At 29.5% G+C, this 20,450-nt stretch overlaps 3 protein-coding genes and 1 long non-coding RNA gene across 5 annotated transcripts; all 4 read left to right on the top strand.

Moving 5' to 3' along the window:
• The first annotated feature begins 2,112 nt into the window (after positions 1-2,112).
• Positions 2,113-2,666, top strand: LOC107895538 (39S ribosomal protein L54, mitochondrial). Its single transcript, XM_016820802.2, has one exon. The coding sequence runs from the start codon at positions 2,113-2,115 to the stop codon at positions 2,446-2,448; it is 336 nt and encodes a 111-aa protein (XP_016676291.1). The 3' UTR covers positions 2,449-2,666.
• A 2,898-nt stretch (positions 2,667-5,564) lies between these two features.
• Positions 5,565-7,238, top strand: LOC107895537 (uncharacterized). The gene has a single exon (XM_016820801.2). The coding sequence runs from the start codon at positions 6,178-6,180 to the stop codon at positions 7,078-7,080; it is 903 nt and encodes a 300-aa protein (XP_016676290.1). The 5' UTR covers positions 5,565-6,177; the 3' UTR covers positions 7,081-7,238.
• A 2,267-nt stretch (positions 7,239-9,505) lies between these two features.
• Positions 9,506-13,480, top strand: LOC107895985 (uncharacterized). 2 transcript variants are annotated; one of them, XR_005903470.1, is made up of 3 exons: positions 9,506-10,831; positions 12,680-12,739; positions 13,145-13,480. XR_005903470.1 is itself a non-coding variant. In XM_041079043.1 (2 exons), exon 1 carries the CDS (start codon positions 9,931-9,933, stop codon positions 10,828-10,830), a length of 900 nt encoding a protein of 299 aa, XP_040934977.1. In that variant the 5' UTR covers positions 9,506-9,930; the 3' UTR covers position 10,831; positions 13,145-13,480. The 2 variants fall into 2 exon arrangements, 1 of the variants encoding a protein (XP_040934977.1); XM_041079043.1 differs by lacking the exon at positions 12,680-12,739.
• Positions 13,481-17,314: 3,834 nt separating this feature from the next.
• On the top strand, positions 17,315-18,225 carry LOC107896730 (uncharacterized). Its single transcript, XR_001683874.2, has 2 exons — positions 17,315-17,505; positions 17,938-18,225. It is a non-coding gene; the product is annotated as an uncharacterized lncRNA (long non-coding RNA).
• The last annotated feature ends 2,225 nt before the right edge of the window (positions 18,226-20,450 follow it).

The following is a 20,450-nucleotide window of genomic DNA, read 5'->3' as shown; positions in this document are numbered from 1 at the left end:
TTACGTTGGCTCCCTCTAAAAATAATTTTTTTTTGTTTAGTCCCTTTAAAAATGATGAAACCATAAATTAATAAATGATAAAATTATATTTTGATCTAGAAGAGAATTCACACATTTATACATAATGAGACTCGAACTTAAGATCTCAAAGTTTTCATAACCAAAGCCTAACTAACTAAATTATTATAAACATTAAATTAAATAATTATTAACTCTAACTAACTAACTAACCAAAATAAATTTGAAAAAGAACTCACACATTTACATAGAATGAGACTTAAAACATGAGATATCAAACTTCCGCTGCGAAGACCTATAATTAATTATTTTTGTTTGTATGTTTAAGCTTCTCAATTAATATTTTTATTTTAATGAGAAATCTTCCAATAAAGAAATGTTTACTCAAAACTTTAATATTAAGCCGATTGAGTATTAATTCGAATGGTATCGAAATTGTTGCCAGTGCAAGAAGATGTGGGTTTAAGTGTGCTAGAGCGCATTATCCTCCTATTTAAAAGTTGGAGAGGGGCGATGGATAATTCTAGATATTGTATCAAAAATAACAAAAATAATAAAAATTTATAATGAAATTAATATTAAAAAATTAATATTAGGCATAAATTATTTTCCTTGAACAAAATTTGAGATTCCTTAAACTACTAGATGGTGGTTGATTGGGAAATAGACAAATGAGTAAGTTGTTTTTTATTTGCTTTGTTTCTACTTATTGATGGTGGGTTTTAATCATTGTCAATGCTGCCATACATTGTAGCAAAATTTTACTTCCTTTAGAATTTAGATAAACAAAGATTTACTTATTAAAAATATATATATAGGAAGGTGAGTCTTCCCTTTTCACTTACCTAATGAAACATGTAATAAAATTAATTTTCAAAATAATAATTATATTTTTATCACTAATTAATTCTATCCTTTATAATCTAAAAATAATATTTTTCCCAAGTCATTGTCCAAAATACTTAATTTTCACAAAGTTTCATTTAATCAACTCATTCTCTTAATAAAATGTATTTGTTTTTTCTTCCTTCATTCTTTATAATGAAGAGTATCCCCATGTGGGGTTATTGGTTTATTAGATTAAGTCCACCATATCCTTCTAGTGCCACACTCACTAATAACCTAAGGCATGGCCAAAATAAAAGTAGTGTAAATATTTACTTTTTGGGAATATGTTTAAAATATATTGAAAATACTTATAGGTTCACACTTAAAATAGTTTGTGATTCGAGAATAGTAGAGAAGGTCGTTCAATAGAAAGTTAGGATTGATTTAGTCGTCTCGTACAAAACACATGTATATTTCAGTTAAAGTTTATTGTTATAGATATCAAACAGTTCAATTTAAAAAAAACTTAACTTTCGTTGTGCCTGAAAATACTATTTTCTAAACCAATTTTTTCAACACAGGAATGATTTAGTCATTAAATAGATTTATTCTCATATTACTCTGACAATGAGCCATTGAAGAATACCCCTAATATTGCTACATTTTAAGAACGTGTCATTTTGATCTTAATAAAGAGGCAATCATTACGGTATGGTTGGAATTTTGAAGTTCAAAAAATTTAAATGTATATCAGTATAGAATGTAGAGGATGAGGATGAATGTTTTAGGTTTTCTATGAAAAACTACCAAATTCAATATGCTATTTATAAGTTTTAGAATTAGAGTTATGTTAGGGTTTTCTTTAAATTCCAGTTTCCCTATCAAATAATCAGTTAAATATTATGGTCAATTTTTTAAAATTTATGCAATGAATTCGACATTTATAGTGTCGAGTTTCGTTGAAATATTATTTGCATCCCTTAATTATATTATTAAAATTTAAAATTTTAATGTTTCACGTGAATGTCTGAGATACTTTAATCATTTTAAAATAATTGTCCCAATTTCAAGGGACACGAAAAACTTAATAATTCAATTACCAACATTAAACTTGATATTTATGGGTATCGAAATAACCTTGAAAAAGAACATTCTACGAAAGAGCTTTTCCTTAAGCATATTTTGATAAACAAAAAAAAAAATTGAAATACAAAAACCATTGTTTGTGTATGTAATAATTGAACATAAAATTATATAACATCAATAATGGTGTTATTTATTTTTGCTGCTGCGGCTGGCAAATCCAAGAAGGGCTCTAAAGGGGCAGCCAGCGATGCGCCAAAAGCATCAGTACTCAGCAAAGAAGTCAAGTCCACAACAGTGGTTGGTGCAAATATACTCAAGGATGGAACTGATCCGAAGATCATGCCTGATTCTGAGTACCCTGATTGGCTATGGCATCTGCTCGACAAACGTCCGGCATTGAGCGAGCTAAGGAGGAAAAACATTGAAACACTGCCATATGAAGATCTTAAACGGTTTGTCAAGTTGGACAATCGAGCTCGGATAAAAGAAAACAATTCAATCAAAGCCAAAAACTAATAGTAGTAAAAAGTAATAATGATGAGGCATGATTTTTGTTGGTCAAGGACAATGCATCTTTTCTTATAGGTTCTCTTTGTTGATTGAGTTGCATGATGGAATGACAGAAATATATGGTGTGATATTCTCAAACCGAGGTTGCTGCTTATGGCGGACTTGGACTTTGTAAGAATTTTTACAGTACTTGTCAATAATGCTCCTTACCAAGTCATGCAAAACATAAAGCTGTCATTTATCCTTCCCATTTCTTTAACTTATACAAAGGCCATTTTCATTGACAAGGAGAGCATTTGATCGAGTTGAGTTGAATCGAGTTAAAAAAATTTCTAGTTAAGTTGACGAATTTTATTTTAGTAATTGAACTTAATTTGAATTTTTTTTTTAATCAAATCGAATCGAGTTAACGAATCCTATTATTTATACTTGATGTTGTATTTACATAGACCGATTATTTAACTAGTAGGCGAAATATAAGATTATTTAACTACATAAACAATATAATGATTTTGTATTTTAATTTAATGAGTAAATATTTATTAAAACGATGTAGACTTCTTAAAAAAGTAGACATTTATCAAAGCAACTTAGTTTTATTTTTTCTTATTAGGATTTTCGGATAATTCGAATTGTGTAATTCATATTCGAGTTAAACCGAAAAACTATTTTTTTATTTGAGTTGATTAGAATATCTTGATTAACTCAAATAACTCGAACTATTTAATTCAAAATTTGAATTTTTTAGCGAATTTTTCGAATTAAATCGGATTTTGACTAACCGTAAATTTTCTGGTTTGTTTTATGATTTGAGCTTAGTCTTATTTGAATCAAAGGTAATATTTAGGTAAAATCTTTTCAACAATGTTATTCTAAAACTCAAATTTATTCCAAATATTTGAAAAAGTTCACTTTTACTTCTTCCAATCACTTGTTAGTATAATCAATACACGAGTTTAATATCTCTTTAGTCAATCAATTATTGAAGGCAATAGCTTCCAAGATGCTATGAAGAAAACTTTACTTGTCATAGGCTTCATTTATATCCAGCTTTAATCACGTAAAATATCAGCTCATTTCTTCTTTCTATGAATCTGGTTTAAGATTTCAGTTCCAACTAATACGTAGTTTTAAAAATACAATAATATCAATAGATTCAAACCAGTTTAAGTCTATTGATATTATTTTTTACTAAAAGTTGAAGTAGGAATAATATGATTTTTAATATTTATATTATTATACTATATATTTAATTTGTGTTATATAAAAATAATAATTTATATTATTACTTAAATAAATTTGGTTGGAAAATTTATTAAATTATCCTTACTTTACGAGATAATTAATATTATTATAAGAGTATTTTCATCTTTTTATATTTTTATATAATCTTTAAATAAAATAATTAAAAAATTATTTGGGAATCAAATACAAGACCAACAAATTTATATAGAAATCTTTTACCAGTCCACCATCAATCATTTGTTGAAAAAAATTTATAATTTTTTTTAAATCAACATCAATGTTTTTAAATTAAAAATAGGTAGAGTTGAAATTGTGTTTAAGCTTAACACACCTTTTCAACAATTTAATTATGTCATTCACGTTTGTTTTATGACTTAACATTTTTGTTGAGATCCAAAATTATTGAAGAATGAATGTTCTAGCTTGATTGTTGGATAACCTTATACTTTGTATAATTTCATATATAAAAATTTGATTTTTTTAGTGTTCATAAACTATTAACTCAATTATTTATATAACATTATTTTAATTTTATATATTGCATAAATAAATAATTATATTTATCAAATATAAAAATAAATTGATATGATTTATTTATTTAAATATGTTACAATTGAATTAAATTTAAAATTTTACAAATAAATTTAAACCTCAATTAAATTTCGTTTATATAGTTACACTAAGTTAAAATTTTACATATTAAATTGTATATTTAATCAAAATTGATGATGTAAATCTCTTTATTAATTACTCCAATTCAACTTATTTACATTTTGTAGCCAAGCCAAATAAATATTAATTTACATAAAGTAAGATTAGATTTAAACAATCAAAGCTGAGCAAACCTCGATCTCACTAACGCAACGGACGCCCAAATGCGGATTTTATTTTTCCATTCATATTGGGAGCCACTCTCATTGCACGCACGCGGCTAAATTAGGGGACACCTGGACCCATCAAACTCCTTATTTTCCATCCAATGGATTTTTTCCACGTCACATCATAAATCTATGCCCAAAGATTCACCCTCCTCCCACACCATCCACGCGTCATTCCCGTACTTCAACAATGTTCTCCTCTACCCACATTCTCCCACTCCGCGCGTGCTTACACCATCTTGCTTACTTAACTCACTGCATCCTTAATTAGTTGCCATCAACACTAATTAATTTGCCAATAAAAATTAACTTATTAACAAGGTTTAAATTAGGTTGGTTTATCAATTTAAAATTTAGTCTTGTATTTTTATTTCGAAGATGTCTTTTTCTTTTTTATATTTTAAAATTCAGGTTCTACTAAAATTATTTTGTTAAAGTCAAATTTATTACAATGCCATTATTTTACTTATATTATTATCAAGTGAAAAAAAAATTTATTTCAAAATGTTATATCAACAAATTTAACAAAAAATTAACAGTATTAATAATTGAACATAAATTTTAAAATTTAAAAAGTAAAAGAATTAAATTACTAGAAATAAATTCTAAATTTGTAAAGAATATAAGAATTTATAACATATTTTAACCAATTAAAAACTTTCCAAACACCACCATATCGATTGATTTTTCAAATTTTTTATTTTTCTAACCTTTATGCATTGTTTTTATAACCGAACTCGACTGGGTGATCGAATTGAAAATCGATATTAATTTGATGAGAGGATTGAATTGATTAACTTGTAAATGATCGATGAAATTGAATTGAAAAATTGATTAAATCAACTACTAAATTGAATGATCATGTTTTATATTAAATTTATAATTTTTTTATATTTAAATAAAAAATCATTAATATAATAGTGTTTGGTTTCGAAAACCTTAGCCTTGAATTTGCAATTTGTTTGAGAAAAAAAAACCTACATTTGGATTCAGGCGCTTCATTGCAAGACAACTGGATGTGACGGTAAAACAAAACTTACTCTTCCGTGACAAATAAAAAAATACCACGTGTTTACTTAATCCGGCATAAGATTTCCAAATAACTCGAGAAGTTAACAATAGGCGAAAACCATAAAGCTATCTCACTTGAAAGGGAACATTTCCTTTCTTTCTCTCTCTCTTTTTTTTTTTTTTTTGAATTTAGGGAACATTTATTTCTATAAAAAAAATTGGGAACATATATGCGATCTCTTGGTATAGCGACGCGTGTTATCCAGCTTTACGGTTTTTAAGACACGTAGTCATAGAAACTTTTAATTCAGCCAACCAGAAGCAGTTCTACTGGGACCCACTTAGCCAATCAACCCTCGTCATTGTTTCAGGTGTAGAGCTATGAGATCTTGACACGTGTATCCCCGGATCTTGGCCACGATTGCTGCCGCTATGATTTTCGCTTCATTATTCTCCGGTAAACCCTCCTTAGGAGAACAAAATAACAGAAACAGAAAAAAAAATCTGAACGATAAAATAAAAAAAAAAACCCAAAGGAAATTTCAAGATAAAACAGGGAGAGAGGAATTGTTGTGTTTATTTTTTCTTGGAAAAAGGAGAAATGGAGGGTGGGAATCATTGGAGCATGGTAAAATACTCCGGGGGTGTATACGATAAGACGATAATCAATCAGATAATGCTCAAATTCAGGCCGATTGCTCCAAAACCGGTGAACGGAGATTCGGATTCCAGTGAGTCTATCCTTAATAGCAAGAACTTGGATGTTACTAGCAAGAGAAAGAAGAGAAAGTACGTTAGGGTTTGCGAGAAAAATAATACTAGGAAGAAACGAATCTTGGATAGAGCTAGAGAAGATAACGATGGAAACAAGGGTTTCGTTACTCTACAGTTGATGCCGGAGAAAGCTGATCTAAATAAATCAATCGTTGTTGAAAGATCATGGGATGTTGTTGATGATGATGATCTGGATCGAGCTTTAGGTCGTGACAATTATCGTTTTCAAGATCCACCATCGCTGTGCTTGAAGTTGAAAACAATGGTCGCGTCAGATCACGTGGCGGTGATGGGGTTACCCAACCCGGGGAGTATGACGGTGGTGGAGTCGTGGGTGATGGTGGAGAGCGTGACGGAAACTTGCATTGAAGATGGAGAGATGGAGAAGTGTACGGACGTGGAGAAAATGAAGAATCTCGAGAAGGACACGTGTCCCGGGTTTGTATCAGATGGGCTGAACCGGGTTTTCTGGGTGAACCAAGCGTATAGAAATATGGTAGGCTTGGACCAGGACGGGGAGCAAGAACGGGCCGCAACCGCCGTGGGGTTGGTGTTGAAAGACGGGCTCACCTTTCCCTGCGGTGCATTTTCGTGCCGCGTACGGTTGCGTTACGTGGATGGGAAGGGTAAGAATTACTCGAAAACGGTTCCCTGCGACATTTGGAAGCTGAGCTCCGGCGGATTTGCATGGCGGCTGGACGTCAACGCTGCTCTCAGCTTGGGACTCTAGAAATAATGAAGATATCCTTGTATTCTGCAGGTAAATTTAAGTTTCTTTGTTTGCCCCATAACCAGTGGAAGAAAGTGTAGAACAATGGTTACATATTTGCAATAGGGGTTAATATGTTGATACATATATGTATATATATATATATAGTTTTGATTTGATCTTAGATTTCTAATTTTTAATAATGAGTAATATTTGTAGGGGGTGATTAAATACTTAATCAACACGCAAATGCTAACGGAAAAAAGGGTTATGTGTCACGTTTATGGATAACAATGAAGCTTATAAAACCATTAGACTACAACATTTCAAGGATGAAAAAGAGCCTGTTAGAATTATACTGTTGCTGTCCTTGTGATAAGGAGAATGATTGGTTTATAAATTTGTTGGCAAAAAGTATTGAATTTCTTTTTATCGTTGAATTTTAAAATAAAAAAGTACTTAAACTCACATTTTCTTATATTAATAATAATATCTATGTCAATCGAACAATTAAGCGGAACTTCACAATGTACTATCTTCATAAAATAGCTTTAATGAGTTTACCTACTTACCTTTTTATATTTTCCTATTCCGGAAATCATATTGGTGAAATAGATGGAAGATAAAAGAGAATTGTTCTTTACCTAAATTTATCATGGGTTAGTAAGAGTGGGTAAAATAGAAGATTAGTAGACAAATCAAACTTACAAGCTGCCAATTTATTGGTTATCTATATTTATATTATATCCTTCTAAGTGTGGGATTGAACTGATATTATGAGTTGAGGAAATCATTTACAATTCAAGATAAAATGAAATATTTTTGTCCTTTAATGTATTTTTGGGCACAAATAATTCGTTTTTTTAATTGAAAACGTGCCCAGTGTCGTAGAAGATATCTAAGTCTTGTGATTTTGTATTATGTTTAAATATATAATATTGTACTGTTACATTATTATTTTTATAATTTTGGTAGGATATTCAATATAATCAGATCTAGAATGGAGTAAAATATAATTGTGTATGTAATTGAAGACATATCAATTATTTATAATTTTATCTACAAAAGAATCACTATTTAAAAAATAGTAAAGTTAAATTTAAGTTAGAAATGATTGTCATAAAAAAATATCAATTATTTATAATTAAAAAAATAAGAAAAATCGAATTAGGAAAACTTTGAGCCTACAAATGTATCTACTTAAATTGAATTTAATTATTTTTTTAGTGTTTATAATAATTAATTTTGGTGATAAATGGGCTGAAAAAGAATCTTAAATCCAGCTACAGCAGTCTTTTCATGATACATGATAAAAATAGGTTTTAAAGAAAACAGAAATAAACAGGTGGAAGAAGCAGTGTAAGCCAGCAAATCCAATTAAAGGAAGGGCTTTATAATGAGATGTTGTCACAAACCTCCACTCATAAGATCACGTCTTTATCGAATCACGCCACGCACCCCTTTTCCTACTGTCATCCTGTCGTTTCATTGTATCAACCCTTCCACGCGCTTTTTTTGGCACGCACCGGATTATGCTGTATTTGTAAGAAGAACAAATAAATCATTCCTGACGAATATTTTGTTTAAAATTATTATATAATATAACACTCCTTTTTGTAGTTATTTTTAAAATAAAAAAGAAAATATATATAGGTTAAATTTTTTGTGAGCATTTAATTTTTTTCTTTAAAATTAGAAGATATATTAAAAGTTTGGAATATATTATTTAATGAAACATAAATAATAAAATTTAATTAAGTTTTAGTAGGTGAAATGCGGCCGAAGCATATGGGCGCGTAGTTGAGGAATGTAAGGAGGGAAAGATTGAGTAAATATAGAAGGCTAATGAAGGCAGACCACGTATGCACTTTCTCGAATCCTCTCCCTTTAAAGTTTCTTTTCTTTCTCTTTTTCAACTCAACAGTAAGAATAAGGAGAAAAAAGGAAACTCGCTTATCGAGATAGCATCCACGTGTGCCTTCTCTTTCCGCAGGTGCTGGACACAACGCTTCTCCTTATTGGTTGTCACTGTGGACCCCACCTCCAAGACTCACATTCGTCTTTTTCTTTTACGGGAAATTCTTCCTTGTATGTTTTTTTTTTCTTTAATTATTAAACGTTTGATTGAGTTCCGGATAACATTAAATTAAAAATATTTTGATTTCCCTACATTGGAAGGCGAAATCTCGTCGATATGTTTTGGACTGTTTGATTTCAATTACAGAAAAAAAAAGATTTATATCTAAATTTATTTTCATCATGTTTTTAGGTTTACTATTAATAGATTTTTAGTCATTTTATTATATAAATGTGAATTTAATTTTTTTCTTTTATATACATGTAAGAGAGTTCTTGCATGGTAAGTCTACTATAATGGATAGAATAAAATATTTACATTGTCTAACAAATTATGAAAAAATATTCCCAAAAATAATATCATGTGGTGTTAAGTAAAATTTAAAAAATAAAAACAAACACATCTCATATATTTAACTTTATTGATAGTAGACAGAATAATTAATGGCAATTATGAATGTTTTAATCCAACGAAAACATTACTTAAAATCATAATTTATTTTAAGTAATGAAATGCTTCCACCATATTAATTGTATTAAAAAAATGACTACACCTATCTTAACTTTTGTCCAATCAAACGTCTCCACTCTTCCTATGTTGCCCTAGACACGTGTTGACACTGTGTTAGTTTGCAGCTATGATTATGCTTCTCATAAAAAAAACCCTTGAAAATAAAACAGAAACTCAAGAGAGGAAAAAAAATAAAAAAAATAAAAAATAAAGGATTGAGATTTTGAAGAGAAAAAGAAGGGAAAACTGAGAAAACCTGCGGTTCGTTTTCTGGCGTGGAAGAGATGAACAGTGATGAGAAATGGAGGTATGTTACCTACACATGGGGTTCGCAAGAGAAAACGGTGAACATCAATCCGATAATGCTAAGATTCCGTCCAATCGCTCCAAAACCGGTGACCGGAGAGTCTGGTTCCGGTGGGGCTCAGTTTGGTAACAAAAACTTGTTGCTTTGTAAGCCAAGAGCTAAAAGAAAGTACGTTAGGGTTCGAAAGAATAATACCAAGAGAAAGAAAAGATCATCATCATCATCATCACCATCAGATCATGAAGAAGCTTCAAACAAAACTGAAAAGGCTGTTACTTTGCAGTTATTACCAGAGAAAACTGAAGCAATTGGATCAATTAACGATGAAAACGGTGTAGTTTTGGAGGAAAATAATCAAGATCTACCTTCGTTGTTTAACTTGAACAACAGCTGTTGGATTAATCGTATCGCTCCTTTGGAGGAGCCTGATCGGAAGGCGGTGATGAGTCAAACGGAAAGGGCAACGGTGGTTGAGTCGTGGGTTACGGTGGAGTGCGTGACGGAGACTTGCATGGATGGGAGAGAGCTAGGAAGTACTGACGTCGATAAGATGAAGAATCTTGAGGCCGACACGTGTCCAGGGTTTATATCCGACGGTTTAAATAGGGTTCAGTGGGTTAACGGGGCATATAAGAGGATGTTGATGGCGGGGGAAGGGCGTGAGGAGTGGTTGCCGCCGGAGATAACGGTTTGGCTTGTGATTAAACAAGAGTTGCCTACGTTTTGCACTGCATTTTCATGCAAGGTAAGGTTGCAGTTCATGTGGGGGAACAAGTGTTCCACAATAATGTTGCCGTGTGATGTCTGGAAAATGGACGGCGGCGGTGGTTTTGCATGGCGGCTCGATGTCGAGGCTGCTCTCAGTCTCGGCCGTTAAGGTAAACGAGATATTCAAAGGAATATAAAAAAATATTAAAAAAACAAAATAAATTAGTTGAATTATAAGTCAATGTTGGACTATTTTTTTCACTAGGTAATGAATTTATATAAATGAATACATAAAACGCAAAGCTAAGATGGAAAAAAATTGTACGGTATCAAATGCAGTTGGCATTGTTTTTACCTAACTGAAAATAGTTTGTTAACTATATAAACTTTAAAGCAGTCTCTTAATTCATGATTCTTTAACATTTTGTGTTAAATATTCACCGTTGATTTCTTTCAGAAGAATTGGAATCAAAACCCTAGGATTTTGGTGTTATATATATATATTTTTTTTTTAATTTAGGAACTTTATAGAAGAGTTAGGTTAGCAAGGCAGGATTTGGTGGCAGCTGGGGACAAAGTACAAGTTTATTTATTATTTATTTTTATTAGGATAATTAGGAGACAGGTGGAATGAAAACTGCCCAATGACAAAGTACAAGTCCATCTTTTTTTGACACAACATAGCTATTTCCGACAAAACTAGGTAGCTCAGGTAAAATTCAAGAATAATATATTTAGTATTGTGTTTTATTGGCTGTCTGAAAATTGATGAGCTGTTTGTTTTCATATTGTTTGTTTTGACAGATAGATGGGATGGGAAATACTACAGTTGGTCCAGTAATTCTTTTGAATACTACTGCTTTAAGTAGGTTAAAATCAATTTAATCCAATTAATTCGGGTTTTCAAGTTAAACCGATTAATAAGTATAATTGAATTAATCAATTTATGTTTATTATTTTTAATTATTTTAAATATATTTATGAGTAGTTAACTGATTAAATTGATCCATGTTAAATTCATCAAGATGATTAAAGTCAGGAGGATGTATAAAAAATTGATCAATCTGATCTGACTAACCATTTACTCACCCCTATAGGCTATGTTTTCTAAATTGAATTTTTTTTTTGTTTTAGGAAAATAGGTAAAAGTATTATAGAAGCCCGTTTTTTAATATTCAAATTAAATTTTATTCCTATTCAAAAAATAGATGATTTTGTCATTGTATATTAGATCAAAGAGTAAATCGGTCCTTTTGTTAAAATTTTATTAATTTCTACCGTTAAAAACTATTTTTCGTATATAAGTATGAGATACACATAACATGTTACATGTCACTATTTGATATCCTGTCATCCATGCTAGTTTTTTTTAAAGAAATATTCACGTCAGTTTTAAACAGTAAAAATGGATGAAATTTTTAACATAAAGGATCAATTTGCTCTTTCATCTAATATGTATAATGACTAATTTGTCTATTTTTAAAATAGAGAAAGAAAAATATAATTTAATTCTTAATACAGGGCCTCCATGATAATTTTACCAATAAAAGTATTATATATGTATCTCTATATCATAGCGTAGAGGGTATTTTAGTTTTGGTGTTTTTATGTGAATTTAAATAAACAATGGATGAGGTCATATTCAGTGGGGAAGACAAAAAATAAAAATAAAAATTTAGGAGTCCGAAATTAAATTATAATTTTTTATGATAATAAAAATATAATTTCATCATATTAATAGTCTAGATCTTTATCATTTTTAAAATTTTAAGTCAATTTTTTATTATTTTAGGAGAAGTTGAAAGTATAATTTTACATTTACTAATTTAAATTTTTAAAAGATTTAAATAGAAAATTTTTCATTTAGGGGTGAATCCCCTATCACCCCAGTTACGCCCCTGGTCATATTACTTAAAAATATCAAATCATAATTTAGATTAACACAACACTATTTAATTAAGCCCATCCTTAGAAATAAACATTTTTTAACTAATCATTTTGCTCTTTTTTTTTCTAAGATACAAGGACCTTGATCAAAATACACTATGAAGACTTATAAGATGCTTTGCCGGAAAATGGTTTGTATTTCATGCCAATATTTTACCTACACATCAGTATAGAGTGGCAATGAATAGTATAATTTTGAATATTTGTGAACAATTAAATTTTTTTTTGTAAATTTAAATATTATAATTATCTAAAGTATATATAAATATTCATTATTCGAATTCATTATGTTATGTAGATTTGAAAAACCAAGTTACTACATTTGGGTAATTTAGCTTATTTGGTTATCCAATGGATAATGCTATTTGATTAGGGTTTGGGTTTAGATAATAATAATCCCTTTTTCTAACCCATTTTTTTTAGTGAATTTTGTAATGTTTTTCATCACTTGTAGAAAAGGAGGATTATATAAATATTATATATTTAGAAAAATCAATGACTATCTAATTCTAACGAGTTTTCATTAATGCGACAAGGTAAACTTGTAATGGAGGGCTGATGGATGGGCGAGAAAGAAGGGAACATGTACACGTTTCTGCTGGAAGTGTATATATGAATATGAGATGGTAAGTGTTTGAACTTAGAGAATGAATTAATGTATTATAGATTCGATGAAAGGTAGGTCTTGAAGTCTTAGTTTTTCTTTTGGTCAAGAAATGAAGATGGATTAATGGGTCAGGCATTGTAAAAAGGTTGAAATTCTGAAGATAATTAAACCCCTAATTTGTCTACCAATATCCATAAATCAAGACTGGTATGTTTCTTTTGAGCCTATTACAATTACACCAAAAATAAAAATAAAAATAAAACCTTTTTTGCTGCATTTGTGTGTTTCACATGTAGGGACTCCGGTCTAAATCTTTGTTCAACATGTCAGGTGTTGCGTTTGGGATAGGTTTCGTACGTGTATATATATATATATATTTGGGTTGGTATTATTGTCAAAGACATGAGTTTAAGCGTGCTAAAGTGTATTATCTTCTCATTTAAGGGTTGAGAATATAGGTTATAGGTAATTTTACACTCATATAAAAAGAAGTAAATCAAATATTGTAACAGCTTCTTATACTATAGGGTTAATGGCTATTTAGTCCTCCTTAAAATAAATAAATTAATAAGTGTGTTGAAAAGGATGAGTGATGAGAGCATTAACTACTTTTGCTAAAAACTATCAAACTAGGAACAATTTAGTACATAAATTATTCAAAAATGAGTAAAGAAAAACAATTGAATATTACTTGTAACCTTTTTGCGTTTGTAAAGGCTAGCATTGTAGAAAGGACAAACAATAAATACAATTGTGAAAAAATCTACATGCGTCCATGCGTTAAGTTTTAAAAATTCAAAAAAAAAATATTATATAATATTCTTAAAATTATTAATTTGTTTCAAAATTTTAAAAAATATTTGAAAAACGTTTTTTTCAATTTTATAATGTTTGAAGATTTTTTTAAAATATCGGAAATAATTATAAATTTTTTAATTTTTATAAATATTATATTTTTTACATTTTTCTTAAAAAAATTAAATTCAATTAATTGTGCATGTTACGCTTGGCTATTTTTCATAGCAAATTTTTTATGTTTTATTTTTACTTTTATAACAACAACAATTATAAAATAAAAAGTACCAGTTCTTTTCTATTGTCTTAAATTTTAATAAAATTAATTCTATTATTTCAATAAAATGTTTAATTTTTTTCATAAAAATTTATTAATAATATTTTATTAAATGAAAATAATCTCTCATAAATGATACTACATTTGTAAATTTTGTTAAAGATATAATTTAAATCTAACTATTTAATAATATATTATTGTTTTTAAATTAGGAAGTTTTAAAAAAAAATTCAAATATAAATATCAATTGTTGTTATAATATATAACAATCATTCCTATAGTATCCAAAATTTTGACAAACAAATGAAGTTGTCGTAGAAATGGTTCACAGTAATAGGTTTGCTTTGATTGATTATTTTGATTTCTAATTCAGACCGGTTCAATTTACGACTTGTTACTATTGCATGAAAACTACTTGAAAAGATTGATTTGGAAAAATTACTTTTGAAAAGCAACGTGGAAAAATGCGGTTTGTAATTTCAAATGTTTATCATTACTGTCATAAAGTTAAAATATTTATTTTAGATATAATATTGCAAATTAAAAATAATTTAATTTAAATTATCATAAAATATAAATTTTAAATATTTTTAAGTTGTAGAAACCAACTTTCAAAATTTTAAATTTAACGAAAAAATGGGGAATCGACTTTTTGAAAATAAAACATGGAGTCGCCACCGATCTTTTTGTTTTGGTGTGATCAGATCATCTAGGAATTTGGTTATTTTAATAAAACATTTTTGGTTTACTAAAACAACAATTTTAGTCTATGAACTTTTAAGAAAACGGGTTCGGGAGTCGGTTACGCATGAAGAAGGATTAGCACCCTCACTACGCCCAAAATTGGTACCAAATCGATTAAATATTGTCCCTATGTCTAAGATTTAAAAATGTTTTTGAAATGGGGTTCCCTTTTAATAACGTTTGAATAACCCGAGTTGGTTATCAGAATTCTCTTGCTTAAGGGGAATATAGCACCACATCCAGCACGATAGGACATGATCTTTTATGCCCTCGAAAACATGATAAATTTTGACTTCCAAAAATTTATATGTTGAAAACTGCAAAAAGATGCCCAATTATTTAGTTCAACGAAAAAAATCGAAACCCAGCATAGTAGGGCACGGTTCTTCGAGTTTCTAAACATCGGACATTGCCTTATTTAGAGAATTTTTTTTAAAGAGAAGGGTGAAATTCCAAAGGAATATTCGATTGTTTTGAACAAACGAGAAATCACAACCCAGCACGATAGGGCACAATTCCCGAATTGCCAAACATCGTGTATTACTTTCGTTTTAAAGAATTTTTAGAAAACATGAATGAAATTCTAAAGGGACATTCGATTATTTTGAGTAAACGAAAAATTGCAACCCAGCACGTTAGGGCACGATCCCGCGAATTGCCAAATATCGAACACCACCTTCGTTTTAAAGAATTTTTAAATGAATAATTACAAAAATAGTTTAAAACGCGTTAGTGCGACTTGAACTAAAACGAAATCAATTTTAAAGATTTGGACCTTATAAAACCAAATTTCGTAAACCAAGTGGAAAACCATGATATGGGATAATATACACACATAAGATACAATACTTGATGAATGAGGATAATGTATCTTATTTAATCAACTAACAAAATTAATAATTAAATTAAAATTAACCTAAAAATATGATCCAATCAATCATGCATGAATAATAATTGATACAACTATACCAAAACAAAAATTATAACATAACAATACATCGCACAAAACAAAATAAAACAATACACACGATAGTGTGCCACAATAATATACAAAACCTATTATGATATAATCAATACAAGATATGCGAAATAAAATGAAAATAAAGAAAACGTGGTATAAGACTAATTTGAAATAATAATAAACACGTAATGTACAATACACGAATGGATGGATTAAAAAAAAACTAGAGATACATGTAATCTTTTAAATAAGTGTTATAGAACGAATATTTTAAGTCGAATAATACACAAGATGTAAAAAAAAACATTTAAAGAAATATGCAATAAAAGAGAATTTAATAATGTATAAACATATAAAAATAGTATTAAAATGTGAGATTCTAAATCAAAACAATATATATAGGACAATACGTTCAAAAAAAATGGCTCATATACATAAAAATATATACGGATACATTCAAAAGGATTTATAAAATAAATTAGCATGGGACTTAATATGTACGTAGAATTAAATTAATTTTATTATAAATTATATATATAATGGACTAAAAAAACACACTTATGTGTACAAAGTATTTTTTGATGAAGTATCTATCTAAAAATGACCAGAAATAATTTCAATGACATATACGCGATGAAGTTTTCTTTTTTTAAAACAAATAACAACAATGTATAATAAAATGTGTTATATATAAGGTTTAAGAATGTACAAGTAGATTCAAAAGAGAACATGTATATAAAGTAACATGGAATTAATAATATATATAGAATAAGAAAACTAAGTTAATCATGAATTCCATAGGTATAATAGTATATAAGAATATTCAAAAAAGTATTTGTACAAAAATATTTTAAAATAATACGATAAAAAAATTTAAAAATAAAGATTTTATGTAAAAGAAGAAAAAAACATCATGAAAACTCAAAAAGTGTGCATTTACATGTATATAAAATAAATTAAATGAATTAAAAAGGGAAATGAGGTATACAAGTCAAAGAAATCTAATTAAAATGCAATTAAAATGAGTGGGCTAATTTATAAATAAAATAATCAACAAGAGGACTAAAGCGCGATGTGCGCAAATGCGCCAGGACTGAAACTGGAATTAATCCAACTCCCAAAACGCAGTGTTTGCAACCATGTGCAAATTACAAGTCCCAATTAAAAAAGGCAAGGCGCATAAGGCGCAATCGAAGGCTCGCGCGAACATGGAGGACCTAGCATGCAAATTTCCCATTTCGCATGAAAAGGCGCGGATCCGGGCTGTTATCCGGGTTGACGTGCGGACCCTTAATGTCCTAAACGGCGTCGTTTTCATTAATAGGTTATTTGAAACCCTTTTTTCATTTTCCTTTCTTCCAAATGCAGTCCACATTTTACCCTGATTTGCAGCCCCAAAGACGACTTGTTAGGGCTCATTCCAGCGACCGCCGATCCACCATTTCATTCGGTGGCCAGCGATGCACGAGCAGCGACCAGATTCCCCCGACGACGGCACCATGCGAGGGACTAGGTATGCTATCTTATTTTTTTCTTTCTCTTTTCTTAAAAAACCTAGATCTAATACCGTTCTAAAAAAAAGGATGAAACCGAATGTAAAAAAAAACTTAATGTCATCCGACCCTCATCCGTATCTCAATATTTCTGAGATATTCGGGACTTCATTGGTGTCGTTCCAAACATTTCTTTCTTTATGCTAAAATCATAAGGCAATGAGAAGGAAGACAAACGGATAAACAGACTTGAAAATCACCTTTTTTTTTTCTCTCTTTGGTTGCTTTGTATTGCTTGTGTGTATTGCGTGTTTTCGTAACCGTTTACAAGGATTGAAATCTCGGCTTTATAGCCGAAAAAGAAAGAAAGAAAAATCAATAAAATAAAAAAGAAATACAACATCTTGCTTTGTTTGTATTTGATGTTGTTACTTGTTTGTATTTATTCGCAGGTACGGGTGCGTGGGCGTGGCGCTGTTGAGGCGTCCAAAGGTAGCTGGCGGTCGTACGGCGCGAGGCTGGGGGTTGTACGGCGCCTGGAGGCTGCAGTACCTAGCAAAGGCTAGGGTTTCTGAAGTCTTTTGGGCCATTTGGGCCTCGTAACTTTGGGTCTAGGTTTAGTTATTGGGTCTAGGTTTAGCTATTGGACTTTGATTGGTTATTGGGTTGTTTTGTACCAAAGACTTGGACTGTGGACTATTGGTTTGGTTTGATTTTTATTTATTTTATATTTTTGTGGATCCGGGCAAATTGGCCTGCTTACATAAGTAATTAATATAAATTATTTGTAAAACTAATAACACATGAAATATTCAAATAATTTAATATATGGCATTAGAAATATAAATTAATATAAATTTCAAATATCTTTTAAGCAATTAATATAAAGAATTAATGTATATTTTACCTCCTAAACTTGGTCACTTGTATTAAGTTGATAACTATATTTTTTAAAAATACTTTAATAATTTTACTTCAAAACTCATAAGTTAAAATTCAAAAGCACCTCATATAAATACTAATTTTAAATACCTCTTTTATGTTGATTAAGTCTTAGTTCGATTGGTATGGATATTATTGTCAATGCAGGATAACGTGAGTTTGACCTCCTATTTATGAGTTGGGGAGGGCTTATGGGTAGTTTCTAAACATTATGTCAAAAAGAACAGATTGTTAAAAACTGAAAGCCAAACGTATGTTTGTGGTGCCAACAACCCAAAACCTTTATTAAAAATTTATAATTAAAATATATTATTTTGAAAAAAATTATTATTATTTGAACATTAATCAAATTATGTGTTCTTATCATATCTACTCTTTTTGCTACAATGTTTAGAATTACTTATAGCCCCTTCCCAACATTTAAATAGAAGGATAATGCGCTTCAGCGCAATCGAATCTACGTTCTCTTGCATTGACAATAATGCCAATGCCAATCGATATACGACTCAATTAGCAAAAAAATATATTTTATAATGCAATAGTAAACTAATAATTATAATTTTATCTACCAATGGATCGAATAATGACATATCATTAGCAAATTTTAAAATTAAATTAAACTTATTTAACTTTATTTTTAATGACGTGGGATAAACATTTGGTACGAGTAATAATTTTTATGCATGTTTTAATATATGGGTTAGCAATAAATTAATTCAATGGGTAATATTTAGCTACTCTTATAATTTATTTTATCAAAGATAAGGAAAAATTTTCACTTATTTTAAAGTAATCTTATTTTTTATAAGAGTTATTATTCATACGACTAATAAATTTTTTATTTTATGTCTAACTATTTTCTCCCATAATAATTAAACGAGACTTAAATATATAAAATTATACACATAAATGTATGAAATATTAAAATTTTTTATTATATGTTGGTTGATTAGATCAATGTAACGCCCTAATTTTCGGGAATTATGTGAATGTTGGCAAAATTTCATGCTTTAATTTTGTCATTTGTCAGTGAAATTATGAAATAGGACCTATGTGAAAATGTTTGAAAATGCTATAGGCTAAATTGAAGTGGCCAAATAAATAGGAGTGCAAAATAGGAGGATTTGCATGACAAACCTCCCATTTTACATGAAGTGGCCAGCCATCATGTTGTTGTAGACAAAATGTGCACTTGATATCCATAATTTATGGTACAAATTGATACAAATTGATAATAGGTTAGGTAAATGTTCCATGATAATGGGTTAGGTAAATGTTTCATGATAATGGGTTAGGTAAATGTTTCATGATAAGAATTTCATGTCTTTTGTATTAAAGAATTAAATGGATGAAATATGAAGTTTTATTAAAAGAAAAAGGGGTGAAAAGAACAAAGTTTTGTCCATCTTTGTTCATCATAGCTGAAAGTTAGAGAAGAGAAAGGAGAGGAGAAAGCTCTTGAGTATTCGGTCATTAGGAGGAGGAAAATTGAAGGTAAGTTCTTGGTACCTTGTTTCTATTTTGAGGTTCATGAGTTCTTCTTGATTCTACCTTAACTCTTGAAGTATATTTTGATTTTTGGTTGTGTTGTGAGTATTTGGTCATGAATTAAAATGAAGGAAATGGTTGTTGTTTCATGTTCTTTCGATGAAAAATGGAAGATATGTGAAGTTGAGCCAAACAAATGAGCATGCATGTGCCTTAGATGCTAAAAGGAAAAATCGGCTAACATGTTGTGCTTTAAAATGATGAAATGGAGATTATGCTTAAGTAAAAATCATAGATATGTGATGATTGATTGGTGATATACATGTTTAAATAACATGCATGCAAGATAGGTGTATGAAAGAGTGATTTGGTCATAAATCTGCTTGAGACAGCAGCAGTAACGTGACTTTGAAAAATCACCATAAATTGTGGGAGATTAATTAGAAGCTGAATAAATTATGTAATTAAAGCTTATTGAGTCTAGTTTCTAATGAAATAAACTAGAACATATTTTGAATTCTGTACAATGAGAAAT

This window comes from Gossypium hirsutum, chromosome A10 (genome assembly GCF_007990345.1).
Source record: "Gossypium hirsutum isolate 1008001.06 chromosome A10, Gossypium_hirsutum_v2.1, whole genome shotgun sequence".
Taxonomy (NCBI): Eukaryota; Viridiplantae; Streptophyta; class Magnoliopsida; order Malvales; family Malvaceae; genus Gossypium; species Gossypium hirsutum.
This window is presented reverse-complemented; position numbering and strand designations above follow the sequence as displayed.